Genomic DNA, 19,662 nt, shown 5'->3' on the forward strand with positions numbered 1-19,662 from the left:
TCAAAACCCACTGCCCACAAGTCTACACCATTACTATAGCCCTAAGGGGTGAAGGGGGGCACCTACATGTGGGTACAGTGGGTTTGGGGGGCGGTTTGGAGGGCTCCCATTTACCAGCACAAGTGTAACAGGTGGGGGGGATGGGCCTGGGTCCACCTGCCTGAAGTCCACTGCACCCCCTAACAACTGCTCCAGGGATCTGCATACTGCTGCCAGGGAGGTGGGTATGACATTTGAGAGTGAAAATAAAAAGTTGTGAAACGGCATATTTTGTGGTGGGAGGGGGTTTGTGACCACTGGGGGAGTCAGGGGAGGTCATCCCCGATTCCCTCCAGTGGTCATCTGGTCATTTAGGGCACTTATTGGGGCCTTATTCGTGGAAAAACAGGGTCCAGGAAAAGTGCCCTAAATTCTCACTACAAACACACATTTTTTTTTCCATTATCGGCGAAAGGCGTCCATCTCTGATCGGCCGATAACCACGCCCCAGTTCCGCCTTCACCATGCCTTCGACACACCCCCATCAATTTTGTCCGCATCCGCGACGGAGTGCAGTTGAAAACGTCCAAATTCGGCTTTCGATTATACCGCTTTATTCATTTTTGTGAGATAAACGTCTATCTCCCGATTTGGGTCACAAAATAGGCGTTTTTCTATTTCGATTATAAGCAGGATAGAATTTTAAAACATGGCACAATAAAACAGTAAACAAATTTATAAAATAAACTTAAAGCAAAATCAATTTAGACCAGTTTAAAATTACATTTATCCCAATACCATACAAAAGCCTGCTATTAATACATTTAAAAAGAAAGCTGATGTATGTGGTGGTTTGCAGCTTGTTGCCTCACTGTGCACTTCCCCTACAAGAAAACGTGTTGTAGCAGCATTTTTCACTCATTGTACAATGAAGCATGTCCTAGTGCCACAAGAACCCAATAACGCTGTTGTCCCTTTAAAACAGACATCGTTTTAATACTTTCCGGAGAGAGGCTGAATTCAAGCTCTCTCTTCCCCATCAGGATGTATGACTGAGCTTCCTCCTGGAGAACCTTATACAGAAATGTTATATTCTAATTCAACAAAGCATGAAATGTCAGTGTTCCAAATACAGTTATCTGCCTACACAGTTTCTAAATTTGATATCCAACCTCTAGGAGACAATCAGGTGACGTCTTTACTGGATCTGGTTACCACGGTGCATACAGTAAGTGATTGCTTATCCACTTGCATGGATTGCATCAAAGAGTGAGTTCATCTAGCAGAACATTAATTCTAAAAAAAAAACCCCAACAACAAACAATGTGGTCTAAGCAGGATTAGTGTACAGCTCTGAACCAGAGCCAAAGGATCTGCATAGCCAATTGGGTTTTTAGAATATCCCTTATGAATATGCATCAAATCTTTATTGAGTTCCCAAATTCCAATCTGATTACATATTATTATCTACTGACCAAGGAACTCACTTATATCCGTATATATTATATCAAACTTCTTTATTAAACATAAAAAAAGCTGTGAAAACAATACATGACCACCTGAACTTCAGGAAATCACTAAAAACCAACCTCTTCAAAAAGGCCTACCCCAACGATCCTACGTAAACCTCTTCACCCAGAAACACAGCATACCTAACTGGACAACACACAATCTTCATCCCTTCCGACCCTCCACTTTGTATTTCAAATTACTATGTAAGCCGCATTGAGCCTGCATTGTGTGGGAAAGCGCGGGGTACAAATGTAATAAATAATAATAACATATACCTCATTCGATCACTATACAACCTTGTATTTGCTATCAACCGACTGGGCAAATGCCTTGACGGTATTATGTAAGCCACATTGAGCCTGCAAATAGGTGGGAAAATGTGGGATACAAATGCAACAAATAAGTAAATATACTTCAAGGTACAAAAAGTGTAAATATTCTTTAAAACCCTAATATCCTAGCCTCGTCTCATTCATTCAATACATACACTCTTTTTCCTATCTTCTATGTTGTACTCAGTCGTCTCTAATCTCTTAATTTACATCAATTACACCATCATCATCATTGTTTAGTACTAATTTACAGTGGTCACAGCAGTTATTTAAAGACGGTGATATACATAAAGAAGAGCAGACCTGCAATGCATTTGCTATGAGTTAATAGTAAATAGAGTAATAACCAATTCAGGTATAATGAATTGTTTGAGATATGGTTGTTCTTTGTGAGGGTTTGTTTGAATAGGAACGATTTGAGGATTTTGCAGAATCTAGTATATTCCTGGCTATTTCTTATTTTGGGTCAGAGGCGTAGCCAGACAATAGATTTTGGGTGGACCTAGGCAAGAAGTGGGTGGGCACCAAGTGTTCTCCCACCACCACCACCACCACCAAAAAAATATCTCAGATGGCAGGAAAATGTTTCTTTCCGCCTTGGCAGTCTGCAGCAGGGATGCGCTGAAAACAGAGCATGCACAGGTGCCAGTATCGTGGAGAATAGCATTTTCATTACCATCAGGGGGAAGTCTTCAGCTGGTGGAACTTGGGCTCCCCACCAGCTACCACTAAATGTGTGCTACTGGTGGGTGGGCCCTGGCCCACCCAGACCCACCTGTGGCTACGCCACTGTTTTGGGTGGTAAGGAGTTCCACCATGTGGTTCCTAGGTAAGTGAAGTCTGCAGAGTGGACAGTTTTGTAGATCACTTTTCTGCAATTTGGGAGGTGTAGTCTGAGATAGTTTCTTGCCGCATATTTAGTGTCTCTTTGAGGTAAGTTTATTAATGGTACCATGGTTTATTAATGGAGTGGAGGAGTGGCCTAGTGGTTAAAGCACCAGTCTTACAATCCAGAGGTGGCCGGTTCAAATCCTGCTGCTGCTCCTTGTGATCTTGGGCCAGTCACTTAACCCTCCATTGCCTCAGGTACAAACTTAGATTGTGAGCCCTCCTGGGACAGAGAAATATCCAGAGTACCTGAGTATAACTCACCTTGAGCTACTACCGAAAAAGATGTGAGCAAAAATCTAAATAAATAAATATTGTTTAGAGCTGTGCCATTTAGTATTTCAAAGATAAAGGTACATAATTTGAAGGTAATTCTTGCTTTGATGGGAAGCAAGTGTAATTTGATTAATAAAAGGGAGGCACTTTCAAAACAAGAGATTTTACATATGAACCCGTGGCTGCAGTGCTTTGAGCTGTTTGGAGTTTTTTCAACGGTTACTCCTTACAGCCAGCATATATGGCATTACAGTAATCAAATTGGGATAATGTTAATGATTGTACCAATAGTCTGAATAGGGTCTGATCTTTTTTAGTTTCCAAAGAGACCTAAAAGATTTTGTGATTACTGAGGAAACTTGAGTATCAAATGATAAATGTTTGTCTATAATTACACCTAGAATTTTCAGATTATTGTCAATGGGGAATGAAGTGTTGTCAACTGTGAAACTGTTGTAGTTGTTTTGGTCAAATAGGTTGGTAATGACCATGAATTTAGTTTTTTTTTCTTTATTTAGCTTTAGTTTGGGTTCTGAGGCCCAGGTTTTCATTATTTATTTGTTGCATTTGTATCCCACATTTTCCCACCTATTTGCAGGCTCAATGTGGCTTACAATATTCCACCCTGGCTATTGCCATGGCTGAGTAGAGATACAACTAATAATAACACAAGAATATGAGTAACATAGTGGAATAAAACATTAGGTATAGCGAGATCAATGATGAAATAATTTAAAAAGTAATGGTTCAGATTTAAGTCAAGTTTTGCCTTTTGTAAGATGTCTTTAATGTTCTTTTTGAAGGTTATGCATATGGTAACATCATCAGCATATATGAATGTTTTGAATCTTGCTGTTTCTAGTCTGTTGCCTAGTGTTGACATCATTACATTAAATAAATTATCTTCATAAAGGCGGTTAATAAATACTAATAAATAAAAAAATAAATAAATGTAACTTCATTGAGTGTCCCCTAGTCTTTGTACTTTTTCAAAGAGTAAAAATCGATTCACTTCAACTCGTTCTACACCGCTCAGGATTTTGTAGACCTCAATCATAGCCCCCTCATCCATCTTTTTTTCCAAGCTGCAGAGCCCTAACCTCTTTAGCCTTTGCTCATATGAGAGGAGTCTTCCCCTTTATCATTTTGGTCGCTCTTTTAATTTTTTTTAATTCCGCCATATTGTCTCACCTAGAATGTAAACCGCACTGAACCCTGGAAAGGGGATATTAGCAGTATACAAGAATTGATTTGATTAAATACGGTGACCAGAACTGAATGCAATACTCAAGGTGAGGTCGCACCATAGAGCGATACAGAGGCATTATAGTATTCTTGGTCTTCTTTACCATTCCTTTCCTAATAATTTCTAACATCCTGTTTGCTTTTTTGGCCACTGCCATACACTGGGCAGAAGATTTCAGCACATTGTTTACTTTGACACAGGGGCATAGCCAGACACCCAAGTTTGGGTGGGCCTGAACCCAAGGTGGATAGGCAGAACTCCACCTTGTCCTACAAGTGATTTCGTTTCTCCCTCTCTCGCCTGCATACCATATGGTCTTTCAAACATCCCCTCTCCCCCGTATACCTTTTAAATAGCAGATTTTCACCGGCAGCAAACAGTTGTTGGGAATTTTTGGCTGGTGAGGCTTGGGGTCCCTGCCAGCCACATTATAGGTGTGCTGCCACTTGGTGGGCCTGAACCTAAAGTGGGTGGGCCCAGGCCCACCCCAGCCCACCCTTGGCTACGCCACTGCTTTGACACCTAGATCTTTTTCTTGGGTGCTGACACCTAAGGTGGAACCTAGCATCATTTAACTATGATTTGGATATTCTTTCCAATGTGCATCACGTTGCATTTGTGTACATTAAATTTCATCTGCCATTTGGATGCCCAGTTTTCCAAATTTCTAAGGTCTACCTGCAATTTTTCACAGTCCATATGTGTTTTAACAAACTTGAATAGTTTTGTGTGATCTGCAAATTTAATCACTTCACTTGTTAATCCGATTTCCAAATCACTTATAAATATGTTAAATGTTACTGGTCCCAGTACAAATCCCTGCAGCATTCAACTATTCACCATCCTAAATTGAGAGAAATAGCCATTTAACTCTACCCTCTGTTTTCTGTCTAATAACCAATTCTTAATCCACAACAGAACATTGCCTCCTATCCCAGGACTCTTTAATTTTCTCAGGAGTCTCTCACGAGAAACTTTGACAAAAGCTTTCTGAAAATCTAGATATATTACATCAACCAGCTCACCTTTATCCACATGTTTATTCACGCCTTCAGGGAAATGAAGCAAATTGGTGAGGCAAGACTTCCCTTGGCTGAATCCATGCTGACTCTGTCACATTAAACCATGTTTATCTAAGTGTTCCGTAATTTTATTCTTTATAATAGATTCCACTATTTTGCCCGGTACTGACGTCAGACTTACCAGTCTGTAATTTCCTGGATTTAAAAAATCAGCGTTACATTGGCTACTCCCCAATTTTCAGGTACTACAGATAATTTTAATGACATGTAACATATTACTAACAGCAGATCAGCAATTTCATGTTTGAGTTCTTTCAGTACCCTTGGATGCATACCATCCGGTCCAGGTGATTTACTACTCTTTAATTTGTTGATTTGGTTTAGTACATCTTCCAGGTTCACTGAAATTTCTTTCAGTTCCTCCACATCGTCACTCTTGAAAACAATTTCTGGTACATATAGATCTCTTAAATCTTCTTCTGTAAAAACTGAAGCAAAGAATTCATTCAGGGACTCCACTATGGCCTTGTCCTCGCTGACTGCCCCTTGTGCTCCTTCATAATCTAATGGTTCCATGGATTCCCTCACAGGCTTTCTGCTTCTGATGTACATGAAAAAGTTGTTACTGTGAGCTTTTGTCTCTGTGGTAAGTTTCTCTTCATATTTGTTTTCTAGCCTTCTTCATCAGTGCTTTGCATCTAGCTCGCTAAAGCTTACGTTGCTTCTTATTTTCTTCATTTGGGTTTTTTTCCCATCCTTTGAAGGACATTTTTGGCTCTAATAGCCTCTTTTACTTCACCTTTTAATCATGCTGGTGGTTTTCTCTTCTAGAACTGTCCCCATAGGTGTCTAGGACCTCTTCATTTGTAATCTCCATGAGCTCCAAGTGGCTCCACCTTGTGGTTTAATTTAATCCCTCATATCAAGTCCTCTGGGAGTCATAGATCTAGCTTTTGTATTAGGAGTGCAGAACTACAGTCCCCAGCATCCTTTGGGATAGGGCCTAGAACAAGCCTAAAACTGGGCCAGTTGTGCCTGATTATCTGGAGTTTTCCTTCTGCCTCATTACAAGGATGGCACTGCTACGCCACTCAAAGTAACAGCTACCTGACATCAAATCGATGTATTTCTATCCATATAATGGCATACCTGCTTCCTTCAGTCATGGTTTTCTACATTACTCTTCTTCATGGTTTTTTTTTTTCTTTTCATTTCCTTCCCCCTCAATTCATCTCTCAAAAAAACAGAATTTAGGTTGCGAGCCCACTAAGGACAGAAAAAGTGCCTGTATATAATTTGTGAACCGCTTTGATTGTAACCACTGAAAGGTGGTATATCAAATCATTTCCCCTTTCCCTTTCCTTTCTTTCTACTAAGAGCTAATTTTAGTCTCTGCTTCTGGGAAGAGGTTAATGATCATAACGTTGGAGAAAATGACAAATTATTCAGGATATTTCACTGCTGACTGTTACCAAAGAAGTTGCAGGCCCTGAGGATTTCTCATCCACACCAGCCAGAAAGGTGTTAACCATTCAGAGCATGGCAGAGCTGGCTTTTGGAGCAGAAGGTGACAACTCACTGTTTTTTTAAAGACATTTTCACAGTTTCATTCTCCCCTTTGGGTTGTGAAAATTTACTGCTCAGTTGTGTGTAATTAGGTCCCTTTCATTTTCACTTTTCCTGTCCAGTGACGTAGCCAAGGGTAGGCCTGGGTGGGCCAGGCCCACCCACTTTGGGCTCAGGCCCACCCAGTAGCAGCACACCTATGCTGATTCCCTAGCCCCACCAACTGAAAACTCCCAACTATTGTCCCTCAAGCATACCTTGTAAATAGCAGATGGCATGAAGGTGAGACAAGGAGAGACCAAAACACCCGTGGGACAGGGAGGGGTTCTTCTGCCCACCCATCTTGAGTCCAGGCCCACCCAAAGTTGGGTGTCTGGCTACGCCCCTGTTCCTGTCCAGCTGGCTATCTGGCTCTCACAGGATTGCCCAGTCTCTGCCTGGGGCTTCCGTTTTTTGCTCCTGGGAGCAGAAAATGTCATATGCACTGCCTAAAAACCACAGTACCTCCTAGAGGCTGCTATGAATGATTTCAATCCAAAGCAGGAGTTCTCAACTCAGTCCTTCGGACACACCTAGCTAGTCAGGTTTTCAGGATCCCCACAATGAATATGCATGAGATAGATTTCCACATGCAAATTTATCTCATGCATATTCATTGTGGGTATCCTGAAAACTTGACTGGCTAGGCATGTCCCAAGGATGGGGTTGAGAACCGTTGATCCAAAGGAGTTCAAAAATGTGTTAGGACAGAAAAGAGACTCATATGAATAAGCCTGAAACCGAAGGCATCAAAGCTAAGAAACATGCAAATAGGTATTTCCAGAAATCCAGGAGAGGTGGTGCTAAGAAAAATAGTGACAGTATTCAAGCATGCTTTGAAGAGAGACTGGAGAGATGGGGCATGGACATGGGAAAGCTCACTGGAGATCAAGGAGGGCCTCAGCCCGCAGAAACCATTGGGTAGACTGAGTGAGCCAAGAGACCAGCCAGCTTCAACTATTGGCTTGAAATGGGGCATCACAAATAGCCTTTTAGGAATGTTAGTCAAATATTTTAAATGCTATCCAAATTCTTAAAATAAAAATCTACCTTGGCAAAGTTGTTACATATTACTTTATTAATGTGGGTATTAGCATGAATTTAAAAAACAGCCAATGTGGAACACATAGGGAAGGATTTTATGTTAATGTAGGCTAAGGGTAAAAAAAGGAGCAGGTGGGGAAAATAAACTGACATTAACAAGGGTGATCATAATGCATGCTAATGGGAAAGGCAAACAGATAACTAGACCTTCAACTGCATTTTATCTAACATAATAATTTGCTAAGTAAACGTTCTAAAATATCTCACTGGGATCGTAACCACCTGCTGACGTCACTGCCCAGCAGTAGAACCCTGCTTTACTGACGTCAGCAGGGGGTTACGATCCCAGTGAGAGGCGCGCATTGAAGAACAGCGGGAGCGGGCAGAGACGTCCCTACGTGCACGTTGCTCCCCCCTCCAAAATTGCCAACCCCCCTCTGCTACCCTCCCCTCCCCCCCTCTTACCGGGGTCCCGACGGCAGCAGTGAAGAGCCTCGCGAGTCTGCTGCCTTCCCTTCTCTTCGCTTTCAGCTCTGACTCTGGTCCCGCCCTTGCGGAAACAGGAAATGAGGTGGAGGCATCGCAAGGATGTGTCTGTGAGACAGAGAGTAGGGGGGATTGGAATTCGGGGGAGGGACAGAGGGAAGGAGAGAGAGAGAGGGAGGGAGAGAGAGGGAGGGCCTGAAAATCGGAAGGGAAGAAAGGGGGCCTTGGGACTTGGAGGGGACAGAAGGAGAGAGCGAGGGAGGGAGGGATAACCTTGCTAGCACCCGTTTCATTTCATACCGAAACAGGCCTTTTTTACTAGTATCTCTCTATATAAAACGCACCTCCAACATTCTAATGAAGCCTCACTTTCCCAACGCTCTAAAGTGAGGCGGCTGAGACCACTTTTTTGCTCCATGAGTGTCTGCCCCGCCCACGCGTCAAACGTAATGACGTCAGGGCGGAGCAATGACACTCAGCAAATAACAGCGCTCAACCTAAAATGATGTCCCATTAGAAGGTTGGAAACACACTATCCGCCCTTCCCAACTTCCTCCACCCCCCAAAGTCGCCGACCGTCACCAAAACACCCCCCCCCCAAGGTTGCCACCGCTAACACACGGAACAAGACCCCCCAGCACGTCCCCCACCCACCAAAGTCGCCGCCCGTCACCAAACCCCCCCCCCCCCCCCCCAAGGTTGACACCGCAAACACACTGAATGCCACACCCCAGCAAACACCAACTCAGGCAGGGGAGGAGTAGAATTGCTCAAGACTGCTGCCAGGGGCGTAGCCACGGCCGGCCCTAGACGAGCCCTGCCAGCCCACTTTTCCTCCACCGCACCAGCCCCAGCTCCTATTGCCGGCCAATGCTGCTTTTCATGTTCAGCAGCAGGGCCGGTGCTACAAAAATAAAAAAAACAATCAGCTGACTAACATGAGCGCAAACAACAAAAAATGTAAAAAAAAAACAAAACAAAACACAGCACCGCAGGCAGCCTTGAGCCACTGGCTGCTGCTGTGCAGGCTCCGCCCGTCTCTTACGTCACTGCCTCTACGTCCCTCCGGGGGCAGTGACGTAAGAGACGGGAGGAGCCTGCACAGCCAGCAGCCAATGCCTCAAGGCTGCCTGCGGTGCCGCGTTTTTACATTTTCTTAAACATTTTTTGTAGTTAGCGCTTCTTTTTATAGCGCCAGCCCTAGGAGTACCAAAGATACAACATCAAGTGGCATGGCGGCCCGGAGGAGGAGAAGGTGGGTGTGTACCAGGCAGGGGGAGGAGTCACAAAGAACGCCGATCAAGAGGCAGGGAGGGACAGAAGAGGAGGAGGTAAACATCAGTGCTAGCAGGCAAGGGGAGGAGTACCGAAGAACGGGATCAAGTGGCAGGGAGGGCTGGAGGAGGAGGAGGTGGGGAGAGAGGGAGAGGAGCCCCTGGCAGGGAAGCAGACAATGAGGGAGGGGGACCACCCTGGCACACACTCACCTTCACCTGGCACACACTCTCCTTCATACACACACTCTCTCTCTCTCTCACACAAACACACTCACACACACTCACTCTCTCTCTGTCACTAACACACACTTAAATCTGGGAGGGGGAGGGGAGGGATGTGCCCCACCCTGGCACACACGCTCATTCCCCCACACACACTCTCTCTCTCTGTCACAAATACACACTTGCACCTGGGAGGGAGGGGGCCACCCTGGCGGACGGGGGCCACCCTGGCACACACTCTCATTCTTACACACACTCACATTCCCATACACACACTCTCTCACAGAGACACTCGCACACAGTCTCACTCTCTCACACTCACAAACATACACTTGCACCTGGCAGGAGGAGAGGGAGGGGGCCACATCTGAGGGAGGGGGGCCCATCCTGCCACACTCTCATTTTCACACTCACTCTCATTCCCACACACACACACACACTCTCTCACAAACACACTCACTCTCTCACAAATACACACTTACACATGGCAGGGAGACAGGGAGGGGGCACCTTGCAGGAGGGGGGACCATCCTGGCACACACTCATTCTCACACACACTCTCATTCCCACACACACTCTCATTCCCACACACACACTCTCTCTCTCAGAGACACTCGCGCACAGTCTCACTCTCTCTCTCACACAGACACTCGAACACAGTCTCACTCTCTCTCTCCCAATCACTGTATCTGTGTGAAACACACTCTCTCACACTTACTGTGTCACACATACGCACTTCCACACACATCACAAACACACTCATTCTCACAGACACACTCACACCCACACTCACTCAGTCACACACACACACACGCACATTCACTCTCTCTCTCTCTCTCTCTCTCAAAAATACACACTCCAAGGAAAACCTTGCTAGCGCCCGTTTCATTTGTTTCAGAAACGGGCCTTTTTTACTAGTTATCTATAAAATGCAGTTGAAGGTCTAGTTATAGATCTAATATAACTCACGATAACTCTCATTGGGCCCAATGCTCAAAGATGATTCAAGGTAGAGGGAAACTATTGCGAATCTAATGCAGAAAAGTCACAGCAGCATGTTAAAATTCTGGCATTAATTAGCTGCTCAGTACTCTGTGCTAACTTTCTTGTCAGTGCCTGAGTGCTGATTGGCTCAAGCACTGATAGGAAGGTTGATGTTTGGAGGAAAAAAAGCATGCCATGGACCTTAGCACCCAACTCCCCCCGCCAAAAAAAATCTATAATGGTCCCCTAACCCCCCCCCCCCAACACTAAAACAAAAATGGCCCTCAGCACCCCAACCTGGAACAAAACAAAGAAAAACTTGGTAGTCCAGTGGGACTCCCCCCCCCCCCAGCTAGGGTGGGCTAGGCCCTGACCCACCTGGAGGCCCACCACAGTTGGGCTAGGCCAGGCTCAGCACATCCAGAAACCCCCCCCCCCCCAGCTGGGCTAGGCCAGGCCCAGCCCGGCCCCCTGACAGAGCTGTCTGGTGGTCTAGTAGCAAACCATGCCCACCACCATACCCTGTACCTTTAAAGTTGGAAGCAGAAGCAATGCCCACTTGCTCCTGCTTCTAAGACTGCCATATTGAAAATGGTGGCACACCACCCAGTGTAGTGCATCCTGGGATGCACTAGGCAGGGCCTAACTGCCATTTTGAAAAATGCTGGACGTGGATGGAGGAGAGGGAAAAAATCGGAAGGAGATGCATACTGAACGGAGATGAGGGAAAGGGAAAAGAGGAAAAATGCTTCACATGGATGGAGAAAATAGGCAAAAGCTGGATCCACTCTATACCTCTTCCAGTTAAGTCCGCGGAGGACCCAGCTTTTACCTATGGATGTAGAACAAGGAATGAAGAACAAAGGAGGAAAGTAAAGAAATAAATGGAAAGGAAGCCCTGGAAAACGAGTTAAGAGAACACATAGAGAGCAGCAGAATCAGATACTGGGACCAACATGATCAGAAAAACAAAGTCACCAGACAACAAAGGTAGAAAAAAATCATTTTATTTTAATTTTAGTGTTTGGAATATATCCAATTTGAAAATTTACATGTGCTGTCTTATTTTGCAATGAATAGCAATGTGTTTCTTTCTGTTTTTCTGGTATTGTGCTGCATGCAGAATCTAGCTTTTTAGGATTTCAGGTTAAAATTTGAAGCAGGGCTTTCTCTGTTCTGCATGTGTGACTGCAAGGCCAAATGTCTGAATAGGAATCTGTTTGTTAGGTTCTGACATTTTGATAACATATTGTTTCAGGTTTGGCAAGACTGTTCTCCTAATTCCTGGTCTGTATGCTAATTTGGTTTGTGTTATTTTGGGTATACTGGAGCTTACAGAAATTATTTATAATGAAAAAAAAAACAAGTTATTTTTCTTCTCCTAAACTGGTGTAATATTTTTATATGCGCCATGGCCGGTAAAATGGGTGTGGCTACTATAGGTATGGCTACTATGGGGGCAGAGCCATAGTGACCCTGCCCCTGGATGGGTAGGGGGCGCTGACTAATAGGCTGCAGGAGGGCGCCAGAAACCCTAGCACTGGCCCTGAATTTGTGGCGACTTTTATAGAATTAGGAGTTGAGAGCCTGCACTTGTGGGACTAATTTTATAACATGGCACCTAGATAGATTATCCAATAAGATGCCTATTTTATAGAACACTCGTCCAGTCAATATTCAGCCAGCAGTGGTCAGTGTTTTTTTAAAATACTGTCTGTCACCAGCTAAATTAGGCCCTGATGTTCAATGTTTGGCCATGTCTGGGCACCTGTATTTAATATCAGTGTCTGACTGAACTTGTGCAGGCTGCCAGAATTTATGCAAGTCCTGGACGATACATACTTGTCAGAGTACTTTTAACATCTACCCCTGAAAGGTTATCAGTCAAGTACTCTGCAGAGAAAGAACAGGCTGTTTCACAGTGACTTTTGGGGACCCAAGAAATATTTTTGAAAGTGTAATGACAAGAGAAAAGGACAATCAAAAGGAGGATATTGCATATCCTTGTTCACGAGGAAAAGTACTAGACTTGTGTTGTTCCTGGTGAATCTAATCAGACCTTCTGCTTCAGTTAGGACTTTGAGGTGGCCAGGGCCCATTCACTTTTGTCTCAGGCTACGCAGCAGTTGGACACATCTTTCTGTAATTGGTGAGGATCCCCAAGCTCTGCCATCTGTACAAATCTGGAGCTGGCCCTGATCCCTTAAAGCTCGACTGCTAGCAGCTCAAAGTGCCAATGCAGATGCCAGCACCACATGTATGCTCCATTCTACACAGTGGGGGAGAAGCCTAGTGTTTTGAGCAGCAAGTTGTGAACCAGAGAACCAGGGTTCAAATCCCATTGGCACTCCTTGTGGCATTGGAAAAGTCACTTAACCCTTTGGCTCCAACTTATAAGTCCTCTTGGGACAGAGAAATACCTACTGTACCTGATGTAACACACCTTGAACTACCACCGGAAAGGAGTGGCCTTAATACTGAAAAATAAGACCTCTAGATTGATGAATGTGCTCTAGGTCTTCTTAGAGAAGATGAACCTATCTTAGTGGTTGGAGCAGTGGGTGGGAACCAGAGTCTGAATCCTGCTTCTTCTGCTGAAACACATGTAGGGCAAGTCTAGAACAAGGGTACACACCCCCTTGTGTACGTAACTGCACAAAAATTAACACTTACACACATGAATGCTATTCTGTAAGTGGCATAACACAGAAGTACAAGTGGGCAGGACATGGTCAATGCCTCCCAGTTACATGTCTAAAGCAAGCATCTCAAGTGAGGGAAACATGAAAGGTGAGGTTTTGGCAAAACAAAACGAGAAGCATTACCTTGCATGCCAAGTTCTCAACAAGGGCCACCATGGAGTTCTTAAAGAGGGTGGCAGCAGTCAGGGGCCGTCTGGTTACCTCCGTGATGCTGAGCTTGCCCTCTGGCCACATGTCTCTCAGAACTGGGTCTGCACTGCAAGAAAGAAATGGAGAAAAAGCTGTAAGAAACAGGGCTGTGTGAAATGATCATAAGTCATTCCTAAGTAAGTTGTACTACATCTCTGCTCACTAATGTCCATGTGGCTACCACACCATTCCATTTATTATTTGATATAGCGTCAATTGGTATATGCCTTAGGCAGTTTATACCAATCAATTTGTCAGTATACAAATAGTAGCGTACCCTTTATAATCTAATATATAATAATTTGAAATCTCTATAGAAGTGAAATAATTGAGACCGTAAAACTCCTATCACAGTTTATCTAAGCAGCTCAAAATTAAACCAACCCCCCGAATATTGAACCCAGGCCAGTCCAAGGTTTTTAAAACAACACAAAAAAACTACAGTCTAGACTACTAATCCTAGCATGCATGTGAAGTAGAAGAATAGACTGATCAGCTGCAAAGAACAAAACTACAGTCTAGAACACAAAGAGGGGCATAATCGAACGATAACGCCTATCTCCATGGGCGTTTATCTCCGAGAACGGGTCCGTGAAGGGGCGGAGCCAACTGTATTTTCGAAAAAAATAGACGCCCATATGTTATTCGCTACTTTGTGAGCTGGGCGTTTTTGTTATTCAGTGATAATGGAAAATGAAAGCGCCCAGCTCAAAAACGAATACATCCAAGGCATTTGTTCGTGGGAGGGGCCATGATTCGTAGTGCACTAGTCCCCCTCACATGCCAGAACACCAACCGGGCACCCTAGGGGGCACTTTTACAAAACAAAAAAAAAAGGTAAAAGAGCTCCCAGGTGCATAGCACCCTTCCCTTGTGTGTTGAGCCTCCCAAATCCCCCTCAAAACCCACTGCCCATAAGTCTACACCATTACTATAGCCCTAAGGGGTGAAGGGGGGGCACCTACATGTGGGTACAGTGGGTTTGGGGGGGTTGGACGACTAACGCATTAAGCAGCACAATTGTAACAGGTAGGGGGGGGATGGGCCTGGGTCCACCTGCCTGAAGTCCACTGCACCCCCTAATAAGTGCTCCAGTAACCTGCATACTGCTGCCAGGGAGGTGGGTATGACATTTGAGGGTGAAAAGAAAAAGTTGTGAAACGTCATATTTTGTGCTGGGAGGGGGTTTGTGACCACTGGGGAAGTCAGGGGAGGTCATCCCCGATTCCCTCCAGTGGTCATCTGGTCATTTAGGGCACTTTTTGGGGCCTTATTCGTGGAAAAACAGGGTCCAGGAAAAGTGCCCTAAATTCTCGCTAAAATCGCATATTTTTCTTCCATTATCGGCGAAAGGGCGCCCATCTCTGTTCGCCCGATAACCACGCCCCAGTTCCGCCTTCGACACGCCTTCGACACGCCCCCGTCAACTTTGTCCGCATCCGCGACGGAGTGCAGTTGAAAGCGTCCCAAATTCGGCTTTTGATTATACCGCGTTATTTGTTTTTGTGAGATAAACGCCCATCTCCCGATTTAGGTCGGAACTTGGGCATTTTTCTCATTCGATTATAAGCTGGTAAGCCTGGTATCTATGTGGGACAGAAGAATGGACTGATCAGCTGCAATGAACTAAACCAGAATCTAGAACACTAATCCTGGTATTTATGTGAGATACAAGAATGGCCTGATCAGCTGCAAAGAACCAAACTACAGAACACTAATCTAGTATCTAAGTTAGAGATATGAACGGACTGATCAGCTGCAAAGAACTAAACCAGAGTCTAGAATACTAATCCTGGTAAGAATGTACTGATTAGCTGCACAAAAAAAAAAGAAAAAACAACAACAACAACAAAAACCAGTATACTACAGAACACTAATCCTGGTATCTATGTGAGACAGAAGAATGGATTGATAAGCTGCAAAGAACCAAACTATAGTCTAGAACACTAATCCTGGTATCTATGTAAGACAGAAGAATGGACTGATCAGCTGCAAAGAACTAAACCAATCAGTGTGTAGCACACTAATACTGGTATCTATGTGAGACAAAAGAATGGACAGATCAGCTGCAAAGAACTAAACTAGAGTCTAGAACACTAATCCTAGTATCTATGTGAGGTAGAAGAATGGACGGATCAGCTGCAAAGAACTAAACTACAGAACACTAATCCTAGTACCTATGTGAGACAAATGAATGGACTGATCAGCTGCAAAGAACAAAACCAGAGTGTAGAATACTAATCCTGGTATTTAGGTGAGACAGAAGAATGTCCTAATAACTCAAGATTAGCACTCTTGGGAACCTATAAAGAAGATCAGCTGCAAAAAAACTACTACAGAACACTTATCCTGGTATCTATGTGAGACAGAAGAACGTACTAATCAGCTGCAAAAACTACACCAGAGTCAGCTGCTAAGACCTAAACCATAGTAACATAGTAGATGACAGCAGACCTGTTCTGTCCATCCAGTCTGCCCAACAAGATAAACTCATTACATATGGTATGATGTGATACATCATATGTATACCTGATCTTGATTTACCTTTGTCATTTTTAGGGCATAGACCATAGAAGTCTGCCCAACACTGGCCTTGTTCTAAAATTTATGAAGCTGTTATCAAAGTCCCAGAAAAGCTCCATTCCAACCCATCCATATCTATACAACCACGATCAGGGCACAGACCATAGAAGTCTGCCCAGCACTGGCTTTCTTAGCTAATCTCAGCTAAGCTTCTTTGGATCCATTCCTTCTAAACAGGATTCCTTTGTGTTTGTCTCACACATTTATGAATTCTGTTACCGTTTGCATCTCTACCACCTCCTACGGGAGAGCATTCCAGGTATCTACCTCCAGAGTCTAGAACACTAATCCTAGTATCTATGTGAGGTAGATGAACAGACTGATCAGCTGTAAAGAACTAAACTACATTCTAGAACTCTTAATACTGGTATCTATCTGTTTATCTATTTATTTGTTACATTTGTATCCCACATTTTCCCACCTATTTGCAGGCTCAATGTGGCTTACATAGTACCGTAAAGGCGTTCGCCAATACCAGTATGAACAAATACAGTAATGTTGTGGTAGAATAAGATTCGTGTGTACAGACACATTAGGGAATCATAGAGAGGAAGAGTTATTATATGTCCATTACGAGCTTTGGTTTCGTTGTGTTGCAGGGTACAGGCATTTAAGTTGGGTCGGTAGGGTATGCCTTTTTGAACAGGTTAGTTTTTAATAATTTCCGGAAGTTTAGGTGATCATAAGTTGTTTTCAAGGCTGTTGGTAATGTGTTCCATAGTTGTGTGCTTATGTAGGAAAAGCTGGATGCATAGGTTGATTTGTATTTGAGTCCTTTGTAGCTTGGGTAGTGGAGATTTAGGTATGTTTGTGTTGATCTTGTTGTGTTTCTGGTTGGTAGGTCTATGAGGTTTTGCCATGTATCCCGGGGCTTCGCCGTAGATAATTTTATGAACCAGGGTGCAGATTTTGAAAGCAATACGTTCTTTGATTGGGAGCCAGTGCAGTTTTTCTCGGAGAGGTTTGGCGCTTTCGAATCGCATTTTTCCAAATATAAGCCTGGCTGCCGTGTTTTGAGTGGTCTGAAGTTTCTTTATAATTTGTTCTTTGCATCCCACATAAATTCTGTTGCACTAGTCTACATGGCTTAGTACCATTGATCGTATCAAGTTGCGAAATGTTTCCCTCGGGAAGAATGGTTTCACGCGTTTGAGTTTCCACATTGAGTGGAACATTTTCTTTTGTAGATTTCAGTTGGTTCTCTAGTGTGAAGTTACGGTCGATTGTAACACTGAGAATTTTCAGGCTGTCTGAGATAGGGAGGGTATAATCTGGGGTATTTATGTTTGTGGGTTTGTTCGTATTGTATTGGGATGAGAGGATGAGAGTGTGTTTTTTCTGTGTTGAGTTTTAGTCGAAATGCGTTTGCCCATGAGTCCATGATATTCAAGCTGAGTTTGATTTTGTTGGTGATTTCTGTCAGATCACGTTTGTAAGGAATTTATATTGTGACATCGTCTGCATAGATGAAAGGGTTAAGGCCTTGGTTGGATAAGGATTTGGCTAGTGGACTAGGTTGATAAGGATCGGTGATAGTGGTGATCCTTGAGGTACTCCACATTCTGCTTTCCACGGTGGTGATATGTTTGAGCTTGATTTCACTTGATATGTTCTAGTGATTAGGAAACCCTTGATCCAACTAAGTATGTGTCTGCCAATCCCGAAGTAATCTAGGAGTCTTAGTAGTATTTTATTGCAGGGGTGTAGCCAGACAACAGATTTTGGGTGGACCTAGGCAAGAATTGGGTGGGCACCAAGTGTTCTCCCCCCCCCCCCCCTCCAAAAAAAAAAACTTAGCTGGTGGGAAAACGCTTCTTTCCACATTGACAGCAGTATTGCACTGAAAACTGAGCATGCGCGGGTGCTGGTGTCATGGAGAGTAACGCTTTTGTTACCATCAGGGGGAAATCTTCAGCTGGCGGAGCTTGGGATTCCCACCAGTTACCAGTAAACATGTGCTACTGTTGGGTGGGCCTGAGCCATAAATGGGTGGGCCCTGGCTCACCCAAGCCCACCTGTGGCTACGCCACTGTTTTATTGCTTACCATGTCGAACGCACTGGACATGTCAAATTTGAGGAGGTATGCTTTTGCCTGTTGCTATTTCCTGCTTGAATTTGGCTAGGAGGGTAATTAGTACTGTTTCAGTGCTATGGAGGGGGAGAAATCCTGATTGTGATTCATGTAATATTGTGAATTTGTTTATATAATCAGTAAGTTGTTTGGTTACCATGCTTTCCATCAGTTTGACCACCAGTGGGATTGATGCTACTGGGCGGTAGATAGTGATTTCATTTGATTTTTTCTTGGGATCTTTTGGTATTGGGGTGAGTAGGATGTTGCCATTTTCCTTAGGAAGAGACCTTGTTGAAGCATGTAGTTTAAGTGGGATGTAAGGTCTGCTATGAAGCGGTGGGGGGCGGAATTTATTAAGTAGCTGGGGCAGGTATCCAATTTACAGTGAGAGTTGGAGAACCTATTAATCGCCTGGGTGACTGTTTCCGCGGTGAGGAGAGCGAAGTTTGACCAGGTTCGGTCCGCTGGGTATTCACCAGGGGTTGGTTCCAAGCCAGTGATGAAATTTTCGATATCGGTGTTGTCCCGAGGTAGCGTGTTACGTAGGTTTGCAATTTTTTCATTGAAGTATTTAGCAAGGTTGTCTGCAGATGGGATGTCTGTATTAGTTGTGGTGACCAAGGTGATGTTTAGTAGTTTGTTCACGAGTTGGTATAATTTCTTCGTGTCTTTGTAATCTGGCCCTATTTCAGTTTTATAGTATGACCTTTTGGTCTGTCTTATTGCGTATTTGTATTTTCTTTTTATTTGTTTCCATGCGTTGAGTTTGTGTTCATCTTTTATTTTTTTCCAAGCTCGTTCGAGTTTCCTGGATTGTGTTTTTAATTTTTTCAGTTCTTCGTTGAACCACGGTATCGAGTTATGCCTACGTGAGGTTCTTGTTCGTAAGGGTGCTATTTCGTCCAGTATGCTTCTGCATCTTTTATCCCATTCTGAGAGGTAGTATATAGAGTCCATTTGTGCTGTCCATTCGTTTTTGTATATCTGTTGCCAGAATGTTTCCGAATCTATTTGGCCTCTTGTGCTGTAGGTTGTGTGTTCTTGTATACAGTGTGAATCCTTTTTCTGCCATTTTAGGGATAGGTTTGGTTTGTAGTGGTCGGTCCATGGTGTTTCTGTCCATTTAATTTGTTATTATTAGGTTCTGGTCTGTGGACAGATTGTGTGAGATGAAGTCGAGTGTGTGCCCTTTGACATGGGTTGCTTGCATGTGTAGCCATTTAAGATCCCATGAGTGGAG

The 19,662-nt window shown here is 43.9% G+C and overlaps 1 protein-coding gene across 1 annotated transcript in view; it reads right to left on the minus strand.

Annotated features, from left to right (window-relative positions):
• Positions 1-19,662, minus strand: part of MYO1G (myosin IG) — a 367,932-nt gene that overhangs the window by 175,378 nt on the left and 172,892 nt on the right. Inside the window, exon 14 of the mRNA XM_030196702.1 lies at positions 13,699-13,831. Within this exon, the coding sequence (XP_030052562.1) occupies positions 13,699-13,831 (133 nt within the window). The remainder of the gene's footprint in view (positions 1-13,698; positions 13,832-19,662) is intronic.

This window comes from Microcaecilia unicolor, chromosome 1 (assembly GCF_901765095.1).
Source record: "Microcaecilia unicolor chromosome 1, aMicUni1.1, whole genome shotgun sequence".
NCBI classification, from domain to species: Eukaryota; Metazoa; Chordata; class Amphibia; order Gymnophiona; family Siphonopidae; genus Microcaecilia; species Microcaecilia unicolor.